The sequence below is a fragment of the Halictus rubicundus genome, chromosome 13 (assembly GCF_050948215.1).
Source record: "Halictus rubicundus isolate RS-2024b chromosome 13, iyHalRubi1_principal, whole genome shotgun sequence".
In the NCBI taxonomy this organism is placed as follows: Eukaryota; Metazoa; Arthropoda; class Insecta; order Hymenoptera; family Halictidae; genus Halictus; species Halictus rubicundus.
Genome location: NC_135161.1, coordinates 7,762,739 through 7,786,370, shown reverse-complemented (window position 1 = coordinate 7,786,370; position 23,632 = coordinate 7,762,739). Strand labels below are relative to the sequence as shown.

The following is a 23,632-nucleotide window of genomic DNA, read 5'->3' as shown; positions in this document are numbered from 1 at the left end:
GAAGAGGAGGAAACAGAAACAGAGGCAGAAGAGAGGTCGAAGAGGAAGAGTAAGGAGGTGTTCTCCGGTGGAGGAGGAAGAGCTGGCCTAGAAACCGACGGTTCTCCGATCTCGGATCGGTTCGTGGTCGTTTTCAGGTTTCGTCCAGCTAGAGTCGAACCGTACGTGTGCCCCCCTCCGTCCTCCTCGCCGTTCCATCCTCGGTTCGACCGGCCGTCGCGTCGTCGACGACGATGGTAATGGTAATGGTAATGGTAATGGTAAATGGCCCATGGAGAGGCTCTCCAGTCCGCGCCTCCACTGGAAACGGGAGCACGCCACGTGAAAGTAGGAAGGGGAGGCTATAGCCGGACCGACGTCGCTTCGCGCGCCTCAGTCGTTCGTGGACCTCGAAGGACGATAGAGGTCGAAGAGGGCACTTCCTCCTCTCCTTCCTCACGGCGCCACACTACCACCGCAACACACACCGTCTCCTTTCTCCGTTGAGCGCATCTTACCCGCGCGCCTGCCTCTGCCTCTGCTCCTGCTCCTGCTTCTGCCTTCTGCATCTCGCTCCGGCCTTATCCTGCTTGACAACCGGTGGCGAGAGGGCACGAGCGTCCACGCAATAAGATAATCGCTCGCAGACGTCCGCCTACTGCGCTCCGAGATAGTTGTCTTCGTAAAACCCGTCGTCGCCGTCATCGTCCTCATCTTCATCGTCTTCGTGATTGCCCGGCCGAGTATACAATTCCACGGATCGGAACGGCACGCCGTCGCTAACCAAGGATGCACCGTCACCTCTACCTCGTCGCCGGGACGCTGCTGCTGTGCTGTCTTCAAGGTCGGTATCGCTTTTTAAGCATCGCGCGCTGCGCCGAGCCGCGCCGAGCCGCGTCGCGCCGCCGGCTAGATCGAACGCTCGATCTTGTCCCGCACCGGTGAAAGTCGCAACAGGTCGCAACCTCCTTTCCGTGTTCGCGCCTCTCGCGAAACCTTGTCCCTCGTTTGCCAACGAGGAAACGAGAGCAGAGCACGGCGCATGCGGTCGCCGCTCGCGCAAACACCCTCGCGTGTCTCTTCCCTGGATCGACCTCCCCCGCGGATACCGTTCGTTTCCTGTTTTCCGCTTCCCGTTTCCCGCGGCGAGCACGGAAATTCTACGTCTGGGGAAAATGATCGATAATTCGTTCCCGTCTGCTGCAACCAATTTCAACGGTTTCACGGTTGGTTAATTGAGAAACAGACGAACGACGCATCGCCGGCCGACGCGACGCGACGGGACCGTTCATTATAACCGGCGCGCGAGCCAACCGACTATGATCCGCTCGCGATTCCACGTTCGACGGCCTGTTAACACGCGGATACGGGTCACGAGATGTCTCGTCTTTTCATGGTTTCTTAGACGCGCGTATCGACCCCCTCGACGACCTCGAAATAATTGCGTTTTTCTTTTTTTTTTTTTTTTGTTAGCGTGCTTGCCAAGGTAACGAAGTTTTGCGGTCGCTTTTTATTATACTGCGGATCTATACGCGCTAAGCATTTTATGTTTACCGAAAGGAGTCCTCTAGTCGATGCTACACACCCTCCTCTGGTTCAGATTTTTAGAAAAGAATCCATGCTTATGACAGAAAGAATCCCGACGTAAATGTTGGGTTGTCCGGAAAGTTCGTGCCGATTTTTAAGGAAAACTCAAACGCGGTATATTTAAATTTCGATACGCCATTTTGTTCCATAATCTTTCTACGTCTTTCGCGCAACTTGCGTTTTGCGGCAAAAAAATTTAAGTATGATTTTTTATGTCGACCAAGGAGTTACAACAACTCAATAGATGGATCGTTTATTCGGAAAGTGGTGCAAGTCCACTTTTTGTTGATAAGAAAAAATGCAAATATACAAATTAAGTGATATCTAGACTACGGATTTATGACAAAAATGGGTAAGCACAATTTAAAGCAGTGGACATATTAAAAAGATTCAAGACCACCAGCGTATAGGTTTCAGCTTAACAAAACAATTAAAGGAAGAAATAAATTTTTATTTCGCTCCTGGTTCTTGCGATTAACGTAAATATTTTTTATTTTGCATAAAGACCCGCAGTCTAGTGATATCTCATTTAGCACCTTAAGCGCTACGTCGCCACAGTGGTCTGAGAACGCGATTTTACTGGCCAAAAATCAATTTTCGAAGTTCAAGATTTTGAAAAACTTTTTTGCTATACAGTAACAAAACACTTCAAACCTTAAAAATCGAAAATATTATTCATTTCAGATAATTGTGGAATCGGGGGTGACGTTTTGAATACAAAATTCTGAAATTTAAAGTGAAACTAATTATTCTGAGAACTCATTATAGAACATGATATAACAGGTTTGAATGAATGTTTTATATATATATTAATAGGCGTACTTTCAGTATTTAATTAGTTTCTAAGCATTATTTAATCCACGTGCAAATGCTGCAATATTATTAACAATTTAAACTTTGAGAAGGGTTTTAAAAAAAGTATTAAGAGTTATAAGCATTAGACTTGTTTTGTATGAAAGTTTAAACAGTTGCGAAGAAGAGCATATAAATTTTAGCTGCCACCTCCTGCCACCTTGTACGATAATTAAGAAATAGAAGCCCGAGGTATTTTGATGTTTGGCTATTATCGGGTCACGAAACCACTTGGCGCTTGAATGGTGGCTCGCACTCAGATGTTTTAACAGAGCAACCTGTTTGTTACCATAGTAATTGGTTTTCTTCTAGCATAATTCTTTTCGATCGCGTTAGTCTTCAACCGAATATTCGAGTCGAACTATCGATACAGAAGGATTTTACTGAGTTTTATGTGCTTAAAACATTAGTTATATCAGTATAGTAACACATATTTATGCATATATATATACATACATATATAAAGTAAATAGCATATTTATTTACGATTACATAATTATAATTATCAAATAAATCATATAATTATATTATACATATTAGTTAGATTAGTTAAACTGAATAACTAAAATATATTGAAGAAAATGTTAAAAAATGTAGATATGTGTGTCTCTTTAATTTTGACCGCAAAAAGCGAATTTCCAGACTATATGTGCGCAGTATTGAATTCGCCATTTTGAATTTTGAATTTTTGGTATCAGATTCTTTATCCTCAAAAACACGCGATTACCAACTTTTAGAAAGTTCCAATGACATTTTGATTTTTGGCCAGTAAAATCGCGTTCTCAGACCACTGTGCGTAACGGTCCTAGAAGTCAAACTTTTCGTTTAGGCGACGGTCAACTCGGAGAGGTGACCTCTGTTTGTATACAAACTTGCGGTTACTCGCAGCGTCCGCGCTTAAAGTGTTAAAAAAAAAATGTTCTTGGGCCACTCTCAAAGTAAACGGTCCACACATCAAAATGCCAACAGCATCGCGTACTAAGTTTACTATTTTTCGACGCGCTGAAAAACGCGTGTGCGCGGGCTCTGGAAGCAGGTAGAGCGAGCGGAGTGCCCCGCGTATTCGACGCGTTAACCGGTCGCCTCTCCCGATCGCGATACCCTCCTCTCACCGGGGATAATCGAACCGGCGTAAAAACGATTCGATTCGATTCGATTCGATTCGATCCGACGCGATTCGTCTCGGGAATAAGATGTTGCTTCCGGCGCACCGGCGCGAACAGTTTCTCGATCGAGGGGACCGGAGGAATCCGGGCACGACCTTTGGGAGGCGTTCCAACCTCCGACGAACGCACACCGATCCCGTCGCGTCGGGTCGCGTTCCCCGAGCAATTAGCTAATTAGTCGCAGCGAGAGATGCACCGAAATTACCGGCGCACCGTTCCCCGGTGATCGATCCTCGGGAAGTGGGTCAGCCGACAAACGAGAGCTCGCAAAGTTGAAACGGCCAGGAGCGGGATATCCCGAGAGCAGAGAATGCAAATAGTACGGTCCTCGCTTGTCCGGCCCATAAATCAAACGCGCAGGCTCTTTTTTTCTCTCTCTCTCCATTGTTTGGATTTATTTCGAGTCCGCGCGGAAGTTTGGCGCGAAACCCGGCCAGGCTCGGCCGGAGCTTTTGTGAGCGGAATTAACGGGCTCGTCGCGGTGTCATTAATATTCGCTCGTCCCATTGTAGAATCCGCGGGTCCATTCCGGCTTAACGGTAGTCGCGACAGGATCCCGCGCGGAATTCGCGACCAGAAAATGGCGTAGGACGCACGGTGGTGGCACCCGCCTGAAATACGCGAGAGTCGTTCTCCATCGAAAGAGAGAGAGAGAGAGGGAGAGAGGGAGAAAGAGGTTGACCGCGAGGCTCGTAACCTTGCGCAACAAAACCAACTCCTTCCGGAGCGGCCGTCGATGTTTCTCTATCGGACACCGTCTCCTACCCCCTCGTCCCCTTTTCCCCTTTTTCTCGGCAAATGGCTTTGGCCGGGAGAGCGCCCCATTGAATTCTCCGCAGGGAGCCCCCGGTATCTCTCCGCGCGGCCAAGTGCGATGCTCTTTCAGTCGTTTGCTGCCGCTTCGACCGCTTCGGTCGGGGAGCAACAGAGACCAAAGGAAAAAAGAGGACCGATGGTTTTTCGTTTTAATCTCCCGCGCGGTCGCAACGGCTCGTGCACGAGCCGGCCCTCGGCTCACGGGGGCGAGTTCTGTGTTCCTTCCTCTTCCTCTCCGGCAGGCTCTCCAATGCCCCATAGTCCTCGCTCGAGTACAGCGGCGGCGGTCCCACTCTTACTTACCACTCACCGTATATTATTCGTTCCCTCGTTTATTCGTTTAGTCGTTTACTCGTTCGTTCGTTGCATTCGCCGTGGGCACACCCTCTAGTTACCTCGAAACGCAGCGCGTACGCCGTCCCAACGGGATTCCAAAATTATCATAGTTCTATGCAAGAGTCCAACGATCGGCCGTCTTTTATTCTATACCTATTGTGCCAATAATCACCTTAGCACTAAACCTACCAAGCATTGACAGTATCTGGTAAATATTGCCTTATAAAAATGGCAACCCTAAATTTATTGAGATTGTCCGTAATTTTCCATATAGTAAATGCTTGGACAAGGAAATTTATTCCACTATTTTCCATAAATGAATTTTTATAATTTTAACACATCTTGCGCGGGAAGCGACTCAAGTCGTTTTGTGCGGATTTCACATCTTGAGCGGGAAGCAACTAAAGTCGTCTTTCGAGGATTATTGATGGGTTATTGTTATCGATGTGTTTTTACAATAAAATCGGATAGACATGCGTTGCAAAAATGCAAAATGTGCGTTGCAAGAATGAATGCAACACGGTAAGATTTTGGCGGCAAAGTGCCCGCGCAGGATGTGCTAATAATTGCAACATATAAAATCTGCCACTTGACCGTGGTAGGTTTAGTGTCGATGCGATCGCTGTCAGTATTTATTTCAGCATCATTCGCGCGTTCTTTTTGTACATCCGCTATTCGTAAAGAAAGACTACGCGTGAACGACCAAAAAAATGCAATTTTTACCGCAATAGAATCAAGAACCTTAAACTCACCGACAGGATACAGTGAATTCTCGATATACAGTGATTTCTCTATATATGTCGTCAAGGCCTGGACGATAAACGTCGCGGAATTATCCCCACTACCGCGGGGTATACCCCTGAAGGGTCACGAAGCTCGAACCAAGGACTGTAAACATAACACGGCTCCGGTATGTCTCCTTGACGATATACGACACTGGCAAGAGCCCTGTTGTTGACATATATCGAGAATTCACTGTATGTCGCCAACACGGGTCTTGCCAGCGTCGTGTATCGTCCGCGAGCCGTGTTATGTTTACACTACTCGGTGTCCAAGGTCACTCCGCGACGTTTATCATCCAGGCCTTGGCGACATATATAGAGAAATCAGTGTACATTGATTACAATGGTGCTTGGTTTGACGAATAAGCTTACTTAGGAGAAAGTTGTGCCCGTTTAGGGTGAGATTATACTAGGCAGGTCAGACGCTGAGGGTATATAGATATAAAAACAGGGTAAACAAACACTATCGGCAAAATTATCGTTACTGTAGTATTTACATTGTTACGGTACGTACCATGCGCAATCCATAACATCAACATTGCTATGCTCGAATACTCTAAATCAGTGTCTCCTAACGTGGAGTCCACACTATGTTTACGGGAATCGTTAAAATGATGGGTTAAGATTCTAAGGATGCATACACGAGAAATCATTTAGTAAATTGATTTCTTTGGGTATATATTATTTTTAAAATATTTCTGAAAATGTGGGCAGCAGGTTCTTGCTATTTTTATAAAGTAATGTAAAATGGCCACTCTTAGTGCTCCGTAAAACTACTGTTAAGAGCAATTCGAAAATGGACTATACTTACTGTGTTTCCTCAACAATTTCCTAGTAATTTCTTCCTAAAACCTATCATTTAACACTATATTTACGGAGCACTAGTGACTATTTTACATTGCGTTGTACAAATAAGAAAAATATATTTCATTAAATTTTCAGCCATTTTTATCGTAATATGTGCTCACAGAAACGAATCTATTGAACAATTCCAAATGAAACCATTTTTCGCCTATTTTGTCGGTAACGTGGTCACTCTACCTTATCGCGAATCTACGAATCCACCCTTAATAATTTAAAAATTAAAAAATTTCGAGTCCCTCATTTTGACGAGTCTCTTAAATCTAGTGTTAAGTTTCTCTATTGAACAATACAATCTTAGAATATTAAAAATGATGTACATGTTACATAGGGGCCACAAAAATTTCAGAAAGGCTTAAGTGGAGCATGCAACAAAAAAGGTTGGGAAACACTGCTCTAAATACTCTATCAGCCTAAGCGTTTCCGTGGAGATCCGCGGAGTTATTTGATCGCGCGGAAGTCGAGAGAACATTTACAACCGCATGAGATCCGAGATCGACGATCAGAAGCGACTCGGTATCGCAACGAATCTCAAGGTCGTTAGTGATGAGCGGGTGGACCAGGATTCTGCAAAATTACCGTTCGTCGGATCAACGAGTCGAGGAAAAACGACTTGTACGATTACTCGAGGAATTTCCGCGGCGAGTACGGTTCTCGAAAAGAATGCGATTCGCACAGACTACGCGGAAAGCGTGAATCGGAAACGCGAGATAAAATCGTGTTCGGTCGTCCCGCGATACTTTGAATTTCCGTTCATCGGCCGGATAATCCCCGGCGGCTGCCAATTAGTGTCCCGCGTTTTAATGAATACCGGGCCCGAAAGGGTTGCCCTCGGCTTCTCACGGAACCCGCCCGCTCGAACAGTTAGAATTCTCACGCGGCGGAAGATCTACCGAAAGATCTGAGATCTCTAGGAAGCCATTCCTCGCGTGTCAGCTTGCGATTCGACCGTTTCAAGCATTTTCGCGCGCGATTCGCCGTGCGAGGCCCGCGTTCGGCCCGGGCCCGGGCATTGTTTCCGGGTTCCGGTTTATGGCTGGGACACGTCAAGGGCAAAATGGACCCGCCCGTGAACAATGCGAGTCAAGGACAGGTTCGGTCGCTTCGCCAACGTCGACGTGACCGACCTCGCGAGGGCACAGTAACTTGCGATCATTGTTTTCGTGAAACTAATTACTGCGGATGTTTACGCAATTTTCAATTTTTAACAAATTTTAGGAAATGAATGAAATCGAAGTTTCCGTGGTAGTGTGAGCTTGTAGATCTGAAATGAATAGAAATCGTACTAAATTCTGTGGAATTTTATATTATAGTATTTTTTGCACATTTTCGGAAGCCATAATGCGTAGAGATCCGCAGTCTACTAATTACACTTCGAGAAGCTTGTCGACAAGCGTGAAAGTATTCGAACGGCGTTTAAAACAGTATAAACTTTTTTAATACTAAACCTACCAAGCACAAAACATGTAAAAGTGAAACGTCTTATAGGAGGGAGAAGTTTGAGTATACTTAAACTTTGTACGATTGTCGTTATAATATGTGCTTGAATAGAGAAACCAATTCAGTAATTTCTTATGAAAACGTTTTAATAATTCCAATAATTGTGGAATAGAGAGCTGGTCATTTTGAACGTGGTAGGCTTAGTGTTGAAATCGGACCAAACGACCTAACTTTTATCGAGCAATTAGAAGAATTGGTTTACCAAATGGCGTGCAAAATAGACTTTGAAAAAGTTACAATTGCTAGGAATTATAGGAGCAAATGAAAACGGCACTTTCTAAAACTTTTTTACCTGAGCCTGTAATGAAAATTTAAAATATGCGTTTTGTAGATCTATGTTAGTTGTACACGTACTGAAAGTTTCATCGAAATCGGTTAACGCAGATGAAAACGGCACGCATCGAAAGATGTTAGAATCTGTGGATTTCAAGCAGAAACAGACCAAAACGAAAAACCACGATTTTCACCACTTTTAACAACTTACGTGTATTAATCGATTTCAATGAGATGCTCAGCACGTGTAAAGCTAACATAGATCTAGAAAACGCATATTTTAAATTTTCATTACAGGCACAAATAAAAAGGTTTTGGAAAGTGCCTTTCTTATTTTCTTATAATTCTACAGATTCTAACATCTTTCTATGCGTGCCGTTTTTATCTGCGTCAACCGATTTCGATGAAATTTTCAGTATATGTACAACTAGCATACATCTACAAGACGCGTATTGTAAATTTTCATTACAGGCTCAAATAAAAAAGTTGTAAAAAGTGCCATTTTTATTTTCCCATGTAATTCTCACCAATTGCAATTTCATCAAAATCTTTTTCGCGCATCATTTGGAAACCCAATTCTTCTAATTGCTCAGAAAAACTCATGTCCTTTGATCCAATGTGAAAAAATTTATACTATTATAAATGGTATTTGAATACTTTCGTGCTCCTGAATATATCACCGGCACAATTTTTTCACCGAACTTGGAAATCAATTTTCACTACAACCCATCGAGTACACATAATTTCATTAAGAATATTACAAATATTATTGTTACGATAAACTTTGTCTTTTCTATTCTTAGTTGCTCGTTCACCGGCACCGATCGTCGACCGGCGTATCGATCATCGTACCCGAACGCTGTAAATCAACGATTTTTTCTGCGGCGTGCGTGTCAGCGTGTACGCGTGGAAATTAAGTATGCTAATCGGCCCGTCCTCGCCGTCCCGGCATTGAAACTTTGAGGGGAAAAGGAGCCGGCGTCGATAAGAAGCACCGTGCCGCAGAAATCGTCGCCGATAATGGGCGTCTCGGTACATCGGCCTCCTCTAATCTCGGAATCCTCGCCGGGGAACTGGTCCCGTCGATTTCATCGATCCCGATAACACGGCTCGCAGTTTCTCGAATCGTTTTATAGTACTGACTTAATGAAATCGGTCGTTCCGAGGAATTACCGATTCGACAATTAATTCAAAGCCGGTGCCAAGCACCGTATCTAAACGCGGTTCGGGAAAGTCGGCGGGGAACGGAGAGGGAGGGAGAGAGAGAGAGAGAGAGCTAACGAGTTCCGATACCCCCGTGTCCGTTAAACTCTGCCAAGACGAGCGTAACTCGAGCCCGTCTTTTCGCTTCACATTCGCTGGGAAATTCCTAGATCTCTCGCGTCCGTATCGGGATCTCTGCGAGAGCGCGAATCGGATCGGATTTACGAGCCGGGGAGCCGTGCCTTCGGATCGTTTGATCGTTCGTCTTCGAGCAGCGTGACGCGTTCCGAGGAAAGTCGAATTCGTTTCCCGCGTCTCGGGAACCGCGGTCTCGCCAGTTCTCTCGACATTTATCGGAAAATTCGTTGGACAACGGGGGTCTCGCGTCTCGTGTGTGCGAGGCGTTCGATCGCCCGGAGACTTGAACGACCGAGCACGAACGAACGGGCGACTGTTCCTTTACACGATCCCCTCGCCAGTATTAACGATTTTATTGAGATACACCTCGAACCCGCAACGTTTTGCATTTTATTTCCCCCGCGTTTACGGCTTCCGCAGATTCTATGTGTGTACGCTGTTCGAGTAACTGCTTTATTATTTTTTATGATCTGCAGAAGCTGTAAACGCCCGGAGATTCGCGCGCGGTTTTAAAGCGAGTACAGTTTGATGCCGGGTTAGGAGGGGGGGGGGGTCAGTTACCTTCCGTAGACCTTCCTGTTCGACCGTTCATACATATGCAGGCACCCAACCTGATCACCTCGAATAACTTCGAAATTATGCGTTCTGTAGAATAACGATTTCGACGGATGTTCCATGGTATCGGGACATCACGCGGTGCACACGACTTCATAAGTGGAGGCGTTTAGGGGATTTACGGGTCTACTTCGATTTTTTAAACGGGACCGTACATTTCTGTGTCCACCAGTCGACGCTGTTTCTCGTTCTCTACGAAAAAGTACTAACGCATCAGTGTTGAAAAAGGATTAGTTTAGCACAGATATCTTCATTTAAATATGCATAGAATGCCGGGGCCGTGAAAGCCAAGCATCTCTCACAGTGTCGCCAGATCGAGACTTGTTCCCCCACTCTAATTTCCCCTTCTATCGCGCTAGTCCCCACTCCTCAGTCGCGGCCCGGTCACGTGACGCGTCTCGTCTCGCATAATCCAGTTCTAGCAGAGAGAGGGGACCTTTTTCCCCTGTATTTGTACTCCCTCCCCTCATCAGGCAACTCTGGGCGTTTACTGGAAGCAGTGTCGCCATGTCAAGACTTGTTCCCCCACCCTAATTTCCCCTTCTACCCCGCTATTCACCACGTTTCCGCAACAATTCTGTCACGTGGCGCGTTTAGTCTCGCATAATCCAGAACTGGTAGAGAGAGTGGACCTTTTTCCCCTCAATTCGTGCTCCCTCCCCTCATCTGGCAACTCTGGGCGATTACTGGAAGCAGTGTCGCCATATCAAGACTTGCTTCCCCACTCTAATTTCTCCTTCTAACGCCCTATTCTCTACGCTTCCGCCGCGGCCCTGTTACGTGACGCGTTTCGTCTCGCATAATCCAGAACTGGCAGAGAGGGGGTAACATTTTCCCCTCAATTCGTGCTCCCTCCCCTCATCCGGCAACTCTGGGCGACTACTGGAAGCAGTGTCGCCAGATCAAGACTGTTCCCCCCACTCTAACTTCCCCTTCTACCGCGGAATTGGCAGAAAGAGAAGGTTACTTCTTCCCCTGAATTCGTGCTCCCTCCCCTCATCTGGCAACTCTGATCTCTCATAATTTAGAATTTGTCCGCGGCGATCAAGTTAGGCGTGCCTCACCCTGTACACGCATTGTGAAGCGGGGCACGTCCGTCCGAACCGGGCGCGCACCGAGAAACGGGTTGAGAGCGTCGGCCTATAGGCGCCTCGATCAAAGATGATCCTCTAAAAGCGTTACGGTTTCGGTTCATTGACTTTCCGAGGAGCGTTCTGTGTCTCCTCGTGACCCGGTTCCCCTCGTTCGTCCCACGGGAAACCGTCGGGCCCGATCCGAGACGCGTGCTCCTTTCGAACGGCTCCGAAAAAGCGAGGAGGAGGAAGAAAGGGTCGTTCGCCGAGTCGAATTCCCCGGCACGGTGGAGCCTCGTTTATACGAACCAATTAATGCTGAACCTCGTGTACGTGTTACGAAGTTCACGCGTACACGAAGGCGACCGGCCTTGCACCCCGACGCGTTCGGATAAACGAGTTTCCACCGCGTGTGTCGTAATCCCGTCAACCACGGGAACGGTTTTGCACGCTCGAAAGGACCCGTCTGCTCGCCCGAACGGAAAAAAAGCCCACGCTCGGATTCCTCCCGAGGATCTTCTGCCGACTAAATCGCGAATCGACGACACTGACCGGACTCGCTTCAACTTCCTCTTCTTGGCTCATCAAGAACGGGATAAGAGTAACCGCAGAGGCTGCACGAACGATTCCGCGGATTCTGTAGTTTTAGCAACGTAACGGTGCATCTACTAACAAGATTATGAGTATTTGAACGATGCTCGAATAGAGCGGAACGCTGTTAGTACAACAATGGCGGACCGATCTCCTCAACACTTTACGGAGCGCCGAAAGACACTATTTTGCTTTATAAAAATATCGAGAACTTGCTATCCACATTTTTAGCAATATTTTCAAAATTATACGCAGGGTGTCCCACGTAACGCTTTTAGTCAAGGTTCCCGAATTGAACGTAGTCTCGAGTCTTAACAATGAACACAAGTTATCATCACCCGTTCAAGGAGATTGTCATTTTTCGTTGAAATTTTCATTTCTTTACCTTCAAGGTGACCCGAAGGTCATGGTATGCTAGGTCGCTGAAGTCTTCTCGATACGGGCTATAATATTGTTGAGTCAGAAATACAAAGTGCCATTTCAAGAAATGAAGGTGACCTTGGCAATAAGAAAAAAAGAAATGTTCGAACTTTTTCATTGTAATGTACAGCCAATCGAAAACTGATCAAATTTTGTGACTGCCAAACTAGAAACCTCAAAGATTCCACAAAATCAAAGTAAGTTATTTAATGGAAAAAAAAAATTGAAAAAAATTAAATTTATGATATTGAGTGGTCCTCCAACCTTCTTGGATTTTACAGATCCTTATCAAATTTGGTGCAATGAACATATTAACGTAAAAATACATTTTCATACCTGGACAAATAATTCCGTCACCCACATACACATCAGTTACCGACCTGCTGACTCTGCAAAAGTCACGTGACTACTCTTGGCCCTTAATAACTTAAAATTAGAAATATTAGAACCTTATATTAGTCCCTTAAACCTAGTGTTAAACATCTGAACGCGTTAAAATGCAACGTCGTTGTATTCCTTTGAATTCTACGGTTAAAGCGGGGCTGGAGGGGGGGGGGGATTGTAAATGTTAAAAATGCGATTGTTTAACAAAAGAAACTCATGTTTTAGAAAAGTGACGTTTGGATTCCCAGTCGAACAGCACGCACAGGATCGCCTATTCAACGGAATTAGCTCGGCCAGTCTGTCGCCTCTAATTAATTCGTCTCACGGGCCGCCTCGGGCCTGGTAATCGCGGACGATTACCGGGAGCCTGTTCGCCGCGCAGGCAAGCCGGCACCTTCTCGATCGTGATTTACAGAAAAATGGAAAACGGTGCGCGCGTGCCAATTAGCGCCGGCCACGTGTAATTACATGTATAACGGCCGAGAGATCGCTCGCTCGGACATCCTGTTCACGAATCAAGAGGGACTCCGTAGCCGGTGGAACGAAAAATCCCGGATGGCGACCGATATATCTTTTCGGCACCTTCGTTTTCGAGGATTCAAGGTCGTTCCCACGATCGATCGAAAAGATAGCGGGGTTTTTTTGTTTCCCCGCCATTAATCGCCACCGTGGGTGGAGAGGCGCGTTCCATCTCGCGGTGCGCGATAATGGTCCCGGTTTTTAACCTAGTCCTCGTAATTAGCCTAGTTTTATCAAGATCTCGTTGGGCAGCTCGCGTTTCACTGTAAATTGCAGGAAACATTCCTTCGCGAGCGGGTACGAATCGAGAGCCGTTTCGCAGGCCACATCGATTAACCACCTTTCCGGTTTCGTTGCATTTCACTGGCATAACCGCCGCTCGATCCGCGCTCCAGCTCTTTTTTTCCATATAAAAGAAACCTAATTGCCGCGAAAACAGAAACGAGCGAGTTAACCCTCCATCTGTGGCCTGCAGTGGAATTTCTTTCTCTCCGGTATTCATATTCTCCCATTAACGCTTTGAACATTCGACCTCCCATCGATCATACGTTCAAGTAGGTTGGATATGTGCTCCAGAATTTATTTTCAAATCTTTATAGAAACCGTTTAAGTACCAATGGCAATTTTTCTCCGGCTACTGGTTCTTACAATTTTTATTTTGCCTACAGATCCGCAGTCTAGCCACGACGGGTTTAACCAGTTAACTGCAAAGTTTAATGTTAAAAATCCCTCACGGGCGCGGAATTAAAATCAAGCAATGACGAGTATACACGTCGAACGCAGGCCAAATGCCGCTGTTATAAATTCTACGAACAAAGTAAAGCAAAATGAGGAAGAATTACATTTTTATTCGATAAGAAATTAACAATTCATTAACGTCAACCCTGCGTAGCCCTTCTCGAGACAATTTCAACGATATAGTCGTTCAAGGTCATTCAAGGTCATAAACGTTAACAAGCAGGAAGAATATAAATTCACTGTGAGTGCTACGTAATGGGGTATTTTCTTTGTTATTAAATCAATCGAACCGAGTCAATTCAACATGTAGACAATGTGCTTCAATCCAAAATAATCTGTTACAACAGATGCAAAAGGACATGCGGGAACGCATAAAAGGAGCCCGTGCTGCTATTGATCATCGCACACTTTAATGCATAGTGCAACCATCAGTGGGCGAACCTTCAGACACTGTCTTTCTGCGGCTGGTCATCGTTTTTTGCATCTGTTGTAGCAGATCATTTCGGATTGAAGCACTTTGTTTGAAAAGAAAATATCCCATTACGTAGCGTTCACAGTGAATATATATTCTTCCTGCTTGTAAACGTTTATGACCTTGAATGACCTTGAACGACTGTATCGCTGAAATTGTCTCGAGAAGGGCTACAATCGTAGGAGTTCAAAAATATGTGGTTCCATTTAAAAAACACAGAGTTGACCTTCATATCTCCTTGACGCCACCACCTATAACAAAACTAGTAACATCGGATAATCAGCCCCACGATACGAAATAATTCTGGCCCGATGCGTTTATTCCTATCACCAATAGCAACAAAGTTGTTGAGGTGGTCGGTTTTCAGTGCCTCACCCTGTATACGCTAATGATGCAAACGGGTTAACTGGTTAACGGAAGGGTTTAATGAAATTCCTTCGTTTCTGGTTGTCCGCCAACGTAGTCGAAACGGGACAGACTCTCCGATCTCTGCGTGTCTCGGACGCAGGCGAGTCCTGGGCACCAGGTGCACACAGGGGGACCACGCCTACGTCCCATAGGCCATCAGCCACGAGCCATAAGATAGTCCGTGAACGTCGCCCCGTGATTCCTCTCCCCGGGAGGATCGAGCGTTCGTTCCCGTTACTCGAAAATGCTTAGAAAATATTTGTACGGCCTGGTTCTGTGACACCGAAACCGGCTCGCGCTGGGTCGAGGCTGTTGCGTGCGGTACGTGTCACACGCGTTGTATTCTTCGTCGTGTCCCTGCGAGTCTTTAGGAGCAGCCGATTTCGACACCGTCGCACGTTGCCTTGTTCGAAGCCAGCCGCTTCTTCGTTGGTGAATTCTTCGGGAAGTGGAAGACCCACGCGAAATTAATTTTGAATCGATGATCTTGTCGGCTCTATTCGCTCCTCCAACGTAAACGTTTCGAAACAATACTATTTTTACGCTTCGCTCTTATCGACGCTCTCGACGGCCGATATGTGCAGTGGAGGCTCGTAGCTAAAATTAGGGGGGTGCTGCTCCAGAAAATTTTAGCTTCCTATGTAAGAGGAATCTCTATCTTATAAAATAGGTGGACAAAATTAATATCTCTTTCAACTGTGCAGTATTTAGCACGGAGAAGGTGGTTTTGGGGGGTTTTCAATTCGTAGAATCCGAATCTGATACATATTAAGCTACCCCTATGGGGGCTGTTTTATCCGATAAAATCGAAAATTTTCTGCTTGATTTAAAACATAATTTTAGACAAACATTGTTATATAAACATACCCACGAAACCGTATAGTTAAAGAGTTATTGTTAATGAGATCAATGAAAGTTTATACTTCAGAATTCTAGGTGAAAGTAATTATAAAGAATGGAGGTCTCACAAAATTCATCACATCAAATTATGTTTAATTAGATGTTTTCTGTGCTGGAATAACTCAGGTTGGAATATGGTAACCCCATTCACCCTATTAACCAGACATTACACCCTCAGATTTTCATCTCTTTAGGTCAATACAAAATTCCCATAATGACAAAAACTTTAACTGTTTAGTCGACATAAAGAATCATATTTAAAAGTTTTTCGACGAAAAACGCAAGTTGCGCGAAAGATGGAGAAAGATTCTGGAACAAAATGGCACTTATAATAATTCAGTAAATGTATATCGAAATTTAACCCTTTCGCTACTAACGCCAGGTAAAGCTGGCAACAATCGCAACCAAGTTGTGAATTTTTGACAGGTAAGGGCGCCGCCATATTGGTTTGTAGTGACGACCGCGAGCCGCTTACCTTGCCCCCTTTCCCACCCGTCCTAATCCTAATCAACTCAGTAAGCGACGCGCAACCGTCACTAAAAACCAATATGGCGGCGCCCTTACCTGTCAAAAACACCAGTTTTATCGACCGTACAGGATCGAAACTTCGATCTGCATCCGCGCCAGGTACAAATCTAGTGGATCACATACCAAATACATCATAATTTGTAGAAGAAAGTCATAAATTTTGAGTGCGGTAAAGTAAAGGGCAGCCGAAAATTGAGAATAGAGCAAACTTCAGGAAAAAGAATTTCAGAGGTGCTTTTTATTGGTACGTCCGCCCGATGTCTAAAAGTATCCTCATTTCTTACAAGTATTATAATTTACTTTTCATTTCAATAAAGAGTTCACGTTTTGCCCTTCTCAAACTGGTATCAAGAGAATTGTCACTGGTGAGCACATTCGATAAATTAGAAATTGACCCGGATAGCTGCAATGAAAGCGAATCAAGTACAAAACTAGTACCTCGCAAAAATTGACAAGTGAATGTACTGAGTACTTCAGAATCTGAGGAAATTGAAAATAATTACGTGGAAAACGGCAAATATGGACAACGGCAAAATTCAAACCTAAAATTCATCATTTTAAATGTACTGCGTCCGAGTTTCCCTTAAAAATCGGCACGAACTTTCCGGACAACCCGATACACCGCGCTGATCCCCTAAACAGCAGCTTGATCCTGCGGTCTGGAGCGCGTGCGCCGTCGAACGGACATGAATTAGCATTGCTCCGCGATACGTAGTTCCGCGGTGCCGGTGGGAAACGGTACTCGGATTTCAGTTATAAATTCGCGAGAGAGGGACACCGGCCGCGGCGGTCCTCGCCGGTCACGTTTCATAATTCAAGATCCGTTTCCCGTGGCCGTTATTAACGAGTCTGCCCTTTCAGCCGGCTGTGTCCGCTAACCGCGCGTGACCAACGTTTAATGCGTCCACGATCTCTTTGAGACGCGGCTACGCCGGCTACACAAAGGGTAGCCGAGGAGATCGCACAGCGAGAGACGAGGAGAGAGAGCGAGAGAGAGAGAGAGAGTGAGTAGGACAGGAGAGGAGAGCGGGGAATACAGCCGGAGAAAGGATGGCAAAAGTGGCCGTAATCGACGCGTCTCTTCTCATTCTCTTCTCATTCTCGCCTCTCCGGTCGCGTCGTCGCTTTGCAATGCTTTGCAACTGTCTATTCGGGGGTCTCGTTAGCGCCCTACTTTCCACCCGCGTCACGAGAACCGCCATAAAGCAAATAGTCCGAAGACCCGCGTCTCTCCCCGTCTCTCGACGACTCGCGAAGCTCGCTTCGAACGGCGATGTCTCGCGATAGGAACGCGCGCATACCGGTTGCTCCTAGCGGATATTATTAGCAGCCGCGTTTTACGCGCGCTATTAATACAACAACCTGCTCGACTAGTTTCTAGCTCTCGTTTAAACTATCAATTATTATTTAGTCGGACGCGCTAGCGAGCATCCGCGCTATGCCCGATAAGATAACCGGACAGATAAGGCGACAGTTTGCCTCAGTTGTGTCACCCATTGCCGTGCACGACAATGTCGAACCCTTGGATCGTAGATCCTCTTTACATTGTCATTTTCTTGGCTGGAACCACCGAGACGTTTCTCTGTTTTGCCTCATTATTAGAGAGCGGATTTTATGCATTTTTGGGAGAAATGGGTAGGTGTAATCTGAAACAGTGAAAACATTAGAAGAATTTATAAATTTTAACCATTGAACATATTAAACAAGAAAAAATGTTCTATTTCGCATCAGTTTGTTGCAATTCAGGTAGAAATACACTGTGCACGCTGGAAACGCAAAGCTCACTGTCCGTCTATATGTCATAAACCTGTGACTTATAGACGGATCGTGACAAGAAGACTGAGAAAATGTCTTTCTCTGACACAATGTTGCACATGTGGAGTGTAAAATAGTATGTACGGGTATATCGGTGTGAGATCAAAAGACTAATCCACTCACAAAACTTCTTTATTTTTCATTATTTTTTTATGGGACTTTCACCAATATATTTGTGACATTTGTCTGATTAAAATGAAACGAAATACGATATAATTCCGATGATATTTACTTCTGTAATGAACGATGCTACTTCCCGTTACAATTACATTAACAGAAAATTAGTCACAAATATGTTAGTGAAAGTCCCATTAAAAAATAATGAAAAATAAAGAAGTTTTGTTGTTGGGTTAGTAGTGGTCTTCTGGTCTCACATCGATATACCCGACTGTGTTATGTTACACGGGGTATATCCCGCGGTGGTGTGGATAGTTCCAGTGACTTTTAAACGCGAGGCTTGCACTGACATATAACGGGAATTCTCTGTAGTTCTATTTATAATTCAATATTTTGGAAAGTCCTTGGGCCGTGGTTGAGGATTTTTTACTTTGCGTTGACTCTCTCGGCGAGCAACTATTCCTGCAGTCAGACCAAAGATAGCATAAATCGTTATCGCGCCGCGTTATCGTGCCCCGCCTCAGCGAGGATCGTCTCCCACAGGGTCCTCTTTACGATCTAGTCGGGTTGCCTCGTTGTACGTATCGTTAACCGCGAGCGGACCAAGTATAATACCAGCTACTTTATTATACTCGGTAGCCAGAGCGACAGGCCAGCGTTCGCTACTTGCTCGATTAACGAGCAGGCGTTACTCGCGGTCGAACCGCTATCGTTCGCGCTTGACAAATGCTCGGTGTCACCGGCAGTCGGTTTTGACGTCAATCGATCCCGGAGAAACGGCGATAGAGGATCGGTGTAACGATCCTGCTGCCCGTTGTCTCTTGTTATTGGCTCGTTAATCATTCTCTTAACGGTTTGATCGATCATCGGCACGGTCCGAGCGACGTTCATATTAACCCCGATCGCTTCGAACGGTGCACACCGCTTCGCGGGCCCGAATCGGAAAAATCTGTCGCGCGAGATCGGCTGCGGTTATAGGTCCGCGAAAGCTCTCCGGATTCTTCCCAATGTATTCGAGAATTTATTCCCAAATGTATAGGGAAATATATATTTAGAGAATATATACTTAGGGAATGTATATTTAGTGAATATATATTTAGGGAGTATATGTATATATAGGAATATAGATTTGGGGAATGTATATTTAGGGAATATAGATTTAAGGAATATACATTCTTAGGGAATATACATTTAGGGAATATATGTCTAGGGAATATAGATTTAGGGAATATATATTTAGAGAATATATATTTAGGGAATGTATATATTTGGGGAATGTATATTTAGGGAATCTTATATTTAGGGAATGTATATTTAGGGAATCTTATATTTAGGGAATGTATATTTAGGGAATCTTATATTTAGGGAATGTATATTTAGGGAATCTTATATTTGGGGAATGTATATTTAGGGAATCTTATATTTGGGGAATGTATATTTAGGGAATATATATTTGGGGAATGTATATTAAGGGAATGTATATTTAGGGAATCTTATATTTAGGGAATACATATTTAGGGAATATAGAGTTAGGGAATGTAGATTTAGGGAATATATATTTAGGGAATGTATATATTTGGGGAATGTATATTTAGGGAATCTTATATTTAGGGAATCTTATATGTGGGGAATGTATATTTAGGGAATATATATTTCCTAGTATATTCCCTAATATTCCCCGGGAATCCAGAAAATTTTCCAGAACTCGTCCCGAACCCGAATCAAATTCACGACCGGCCTCAATCCGCCATTTTCGCGTTCTCGTTGCACAGTTCCATCCGCGGCTTTTCAAACGCGCTCGGGAAAAATATGCCGCTCCATTCTGACCGGCTCTCGAAAGATCTGCGACCGCGATCTGATCACTCGGTTCTGCGGAACTGCAGCCCGTTCGATCGATAAACCAGTCCGCCGTCCTTTCGGGAACGGCACCGTTAGCTCCTCGATCCGATACTCGACTTACATTCGCTGACCCGAAGACCCAGTGAACCCACTCGGACACGTTTCACTCCCGCGTCTGTCTTCGAACTCTGGGAGCTCGAGATCCAGCCGAAACCGAACGCTCGCTTTCGATGCTGGCTCTGGACGGTCCACCCACGATTACAGAGCGTTCACATAACGACGGTCCTGAAATCAGGTCTATTATACAGGATGTCCCAAAAATGTCGTTCTTCCAAAAATGTGCTCCCTCGAAGAGGGAGGGTTCCTGATAAAATAGAATTCTGTTTCAGTTTAAAGGAAATTAATACAGTGTGTACTCGATATATGTCCAAAACACGGGTCTAGCCGCGGACATATATCGGCCAGGAAGTACTATTCTTTGATGCACGCGACCATACACTCCCCGGCGACCGAAGTCTCTCATGCTTCTTCACGAGGTGTACCCAGCGGTAGTGGGGATGATTCCGCGACATTTATCATCCAGACCTCGGCGTCATATATCGCGAGTTCACTGTAACATACATTTTTTGGTAGATTCTGTTCAACACCGTCTCTCGGCAACGCGAAACGATTTGCCACCGTTGTCGGGACACCCCGTAGAGATCGTCTGTCAGGATCGAGCGTTGATCGAATAAGGGGGGAAAATCGGGGACACTTTCGTGTCGCATGTGACGCCGTTCGGTCATTAACGCGTTGATTGAAGGGTCGTTGATTGGGGGTCGAGGTCGGTCGCATAGGTTAGATCGTTTATAGTCTCAGCATCTCGATCCCGGATTGAAAAGAGCTTGACCAATTGGAGGATCGATTTGAAACCGGTGCGGTCGCGGCACGCGCAATTTTTCCGCTCCTCTTTTTCTTCGTGGACGCGTAAACGACGCGACAGTCGCGCCGCCGACAACGGCAATCAACTCGTCACCGGTGTAACAACGTTGTTAGGTTGTTCCCGACGAGATTAAAAGAGGCCTGCAGCCATGGAAATTCGATTTCGAGCATTCGAACGCGTTTCAACGAATTACAGCAATTTGCGCGGTCTCTTGCAAATAGCATAATCACGGTATCCCGCTGCTTCGAGGGTAGCACTTTCCTAGAATTTATTTTACAGTCTTATGGCCGGCCATCGGGGTAATGTTAGGTTGATGCCGATACGAATTACAAGTTTCATACAGCACGTATGAATTACGAGTTTCTTGATTGCATCACGGTTGGAATTGAATTTTGTCGGCGTTGTTTCGCAGATTTTTCTGTCATCGGCTTCCATTCGTCAGCACGTTTTGATCAAATATTAATGTGTTCATTTTTCCACTAGTATAGATGGTGTCACAAAAATGTTGTATTTTCTTGAAAACGGTGATTCCTAAGGTCATTCGAAGCATCTTTTTCCTTTACGAAAATGTTCTCCGTGGCTTCGTTTAAGAGTTATTCATGAAAAACATGGACCAATCAGAGCGCGGCTATAGGTGGGCGGGTTCCGTTTCGGCGACAGGTCCCGCTGAGCGTGGCGTTGGCATTGGCCGAGCCGGAATCCGTCTGCTGTACCCGCGCTCTGATTGGTCCGCGTTTTTCGTCAATAACTCCTGAACAAAGCCGCGGAGAAGATTTTCGTAAAGGAAAAAGTTGTTTCAAATGACCTTAGGAATCCCTTAGGCCACTCTTTTCAAGGTTTACACTAGGTTTTACGGGATCCGTCAAAATGACGGGTTCTAATATTTTTAATCCACGATTATTGAAATTTATTTCTTCGAAAAATGACTACAAACTTGGATAGACAAATTCTTATTTTTACAAAGTTTATATGAAATACTCGCTGTTAGAGCTCCGTAAACCTAATGTTAAATCGATGTTCTCGTTTATCTGCGACGCGGTCGATCCGCGGTTCAAGACCTCGTCCGTGTTTCTCTCGGAGAATGATCGAAAAATAAAAAAAAAAGAAAATGAAAGATGCACCGTTCGAACGAAGATGCGCCGTGACCTCGAAATCTCGAATGATTAATTTCGCGACCGAGCTGTACCGACAGAACGATTCGCGGAGGAGATAGATCCGTTGGTTATCTCGCGACCGGTTCGTCGAGGGGCCGCATTCCGGGCAACAGCGGTAGCGGTAGCAGCGACGAGGGAAATTTATCGATCGATCGAACGATCGCCGACCGATCGTCCCGCGATCGTTCATTGATAGCCAACGCGATGCGATGCGATGCGATAGGATAGGATAGGATCGGAGGATGCGATGGGCCGACCGGACGAAGCGAAAGCTTTCACGCGGCTATTAATTCGAGGGGAATGGGGGTCTGTGGTTCAGCGGGTCGGAAGAAGCACGAAAGCGACCTCGACCTTACCTCCATACCTACTTAAGTCTAGGCCAGGGTTTCACGGTCCTCGATCTCGCGGAAAATCGCCGGTAATCGGACGGGGAGCGTGGTCAAGAGCGGAGAAGAGAAGACGCCGCGCAGGAGCAACAACGCGGAGGAAACGAATTACCGTCGTTTTCTATCGCGATCCCAGCTTTCTCGTTCGCGTGATCTCCGGCGATCCTTCTTTTTTGCTAATAATCATCGGAGAAATCATCGGCTACGCGGAAACCGGAAAAAGTGGAGCGTGAAACCGACAGCCGGAATGCGCGAGTAATTAATTAACCAACAACCGATTTCTTGCGAATTTCAGCTAAGTCCTCGTTTTACCCCGAGACCTTGTGTAGGCCTTGTGGAACTGTACCACCCCCTATTTTCACTCAATTTTATCGATAAGGGCCCGCGATAGTCACGTGACTTTTTAATTATTAATTTCCATTCACGGCCTTCAGCCACTGAGAAGATCCGTCTTGATCCGACGGGTCTTAAGTATGTGACTAAACTTGTCACATTTTTTGCTCTGTATTATCGATATTATGAATTCTGACGCCGGAAACGTGCTTCAAGTTTTTGGCTTTGTTTCGCAGAGAATCGAGACAAAATGTAGATCAATTTGTAGCTGGAGATATTTTCTAGCGCGCGCTACTCTCGATTTCATCCAGAAAACGCATACAATGGCATAAAAATGCTTGGATTCCACGGCATGCGCATCGTCAATTTTTGGCCTACTTCTAACGCTTATGTTACCAAATATCTGCATAATCTCGGCAGCTCATGACCATCGCGCGCTGGATTGACCCCTCCTCTTTCGAATGAGCCCTTTACCAGCGAAAAATATTCTCATATAAGGACGAAAAGTTGGGGTACGTGAAACCATTTTTCGCCTATTTTTGTCGGTAACCTGGTCACTCTACCTTACCGCGAATCTACAGACTCTTGACACTAACTTCTTGTATACCTATTCCTACCGTGCGCGGTCAAAATAAACGGCCCTTGCGAAAAGTTATTGTTAATTAAACGTAGACAGTAGTCACTTTCGTTGCTGAACGAATTAGTAGATGAACAACATCCAGAAAACGACGATAGAAATTTATGTTTATATAATTTTAATCAATTACATAAAAAATACTACGATGCTCCCTCCTCGATTTACAAAATTATACTGTGTCGACCACCTTTGCGGTTTGGATGCATTTTACATGAAACAGTATTATCAACCAGGCACGCGCGTAACTTGATAGTGTCCTATTCAATAAGGCGGCTCATTTATTTATTT

General features: G+C 45.3%; 1 protein-coding gene across 1 annotated transcript in view; it reads left to right on the top strand.

Annotated features, from left to right (window-relative positions):
- LOC143360285 (agrin) overlaps positions 1-23,632 on the top strand; it is a 47,311-nt gene continuing 23,679 nt past the window's right edge. The window contains exon 1 of the mRNA XM_076798997.1: positions 1-823. Within this exon, the coding sequence (XP_076655112.1) occupies positions 769-823 (55 nt within the window). The 5' untranslated portion in view covers positions 1-768. The remainder of the gene's footprint in view (positions 824-23,632) is intronic.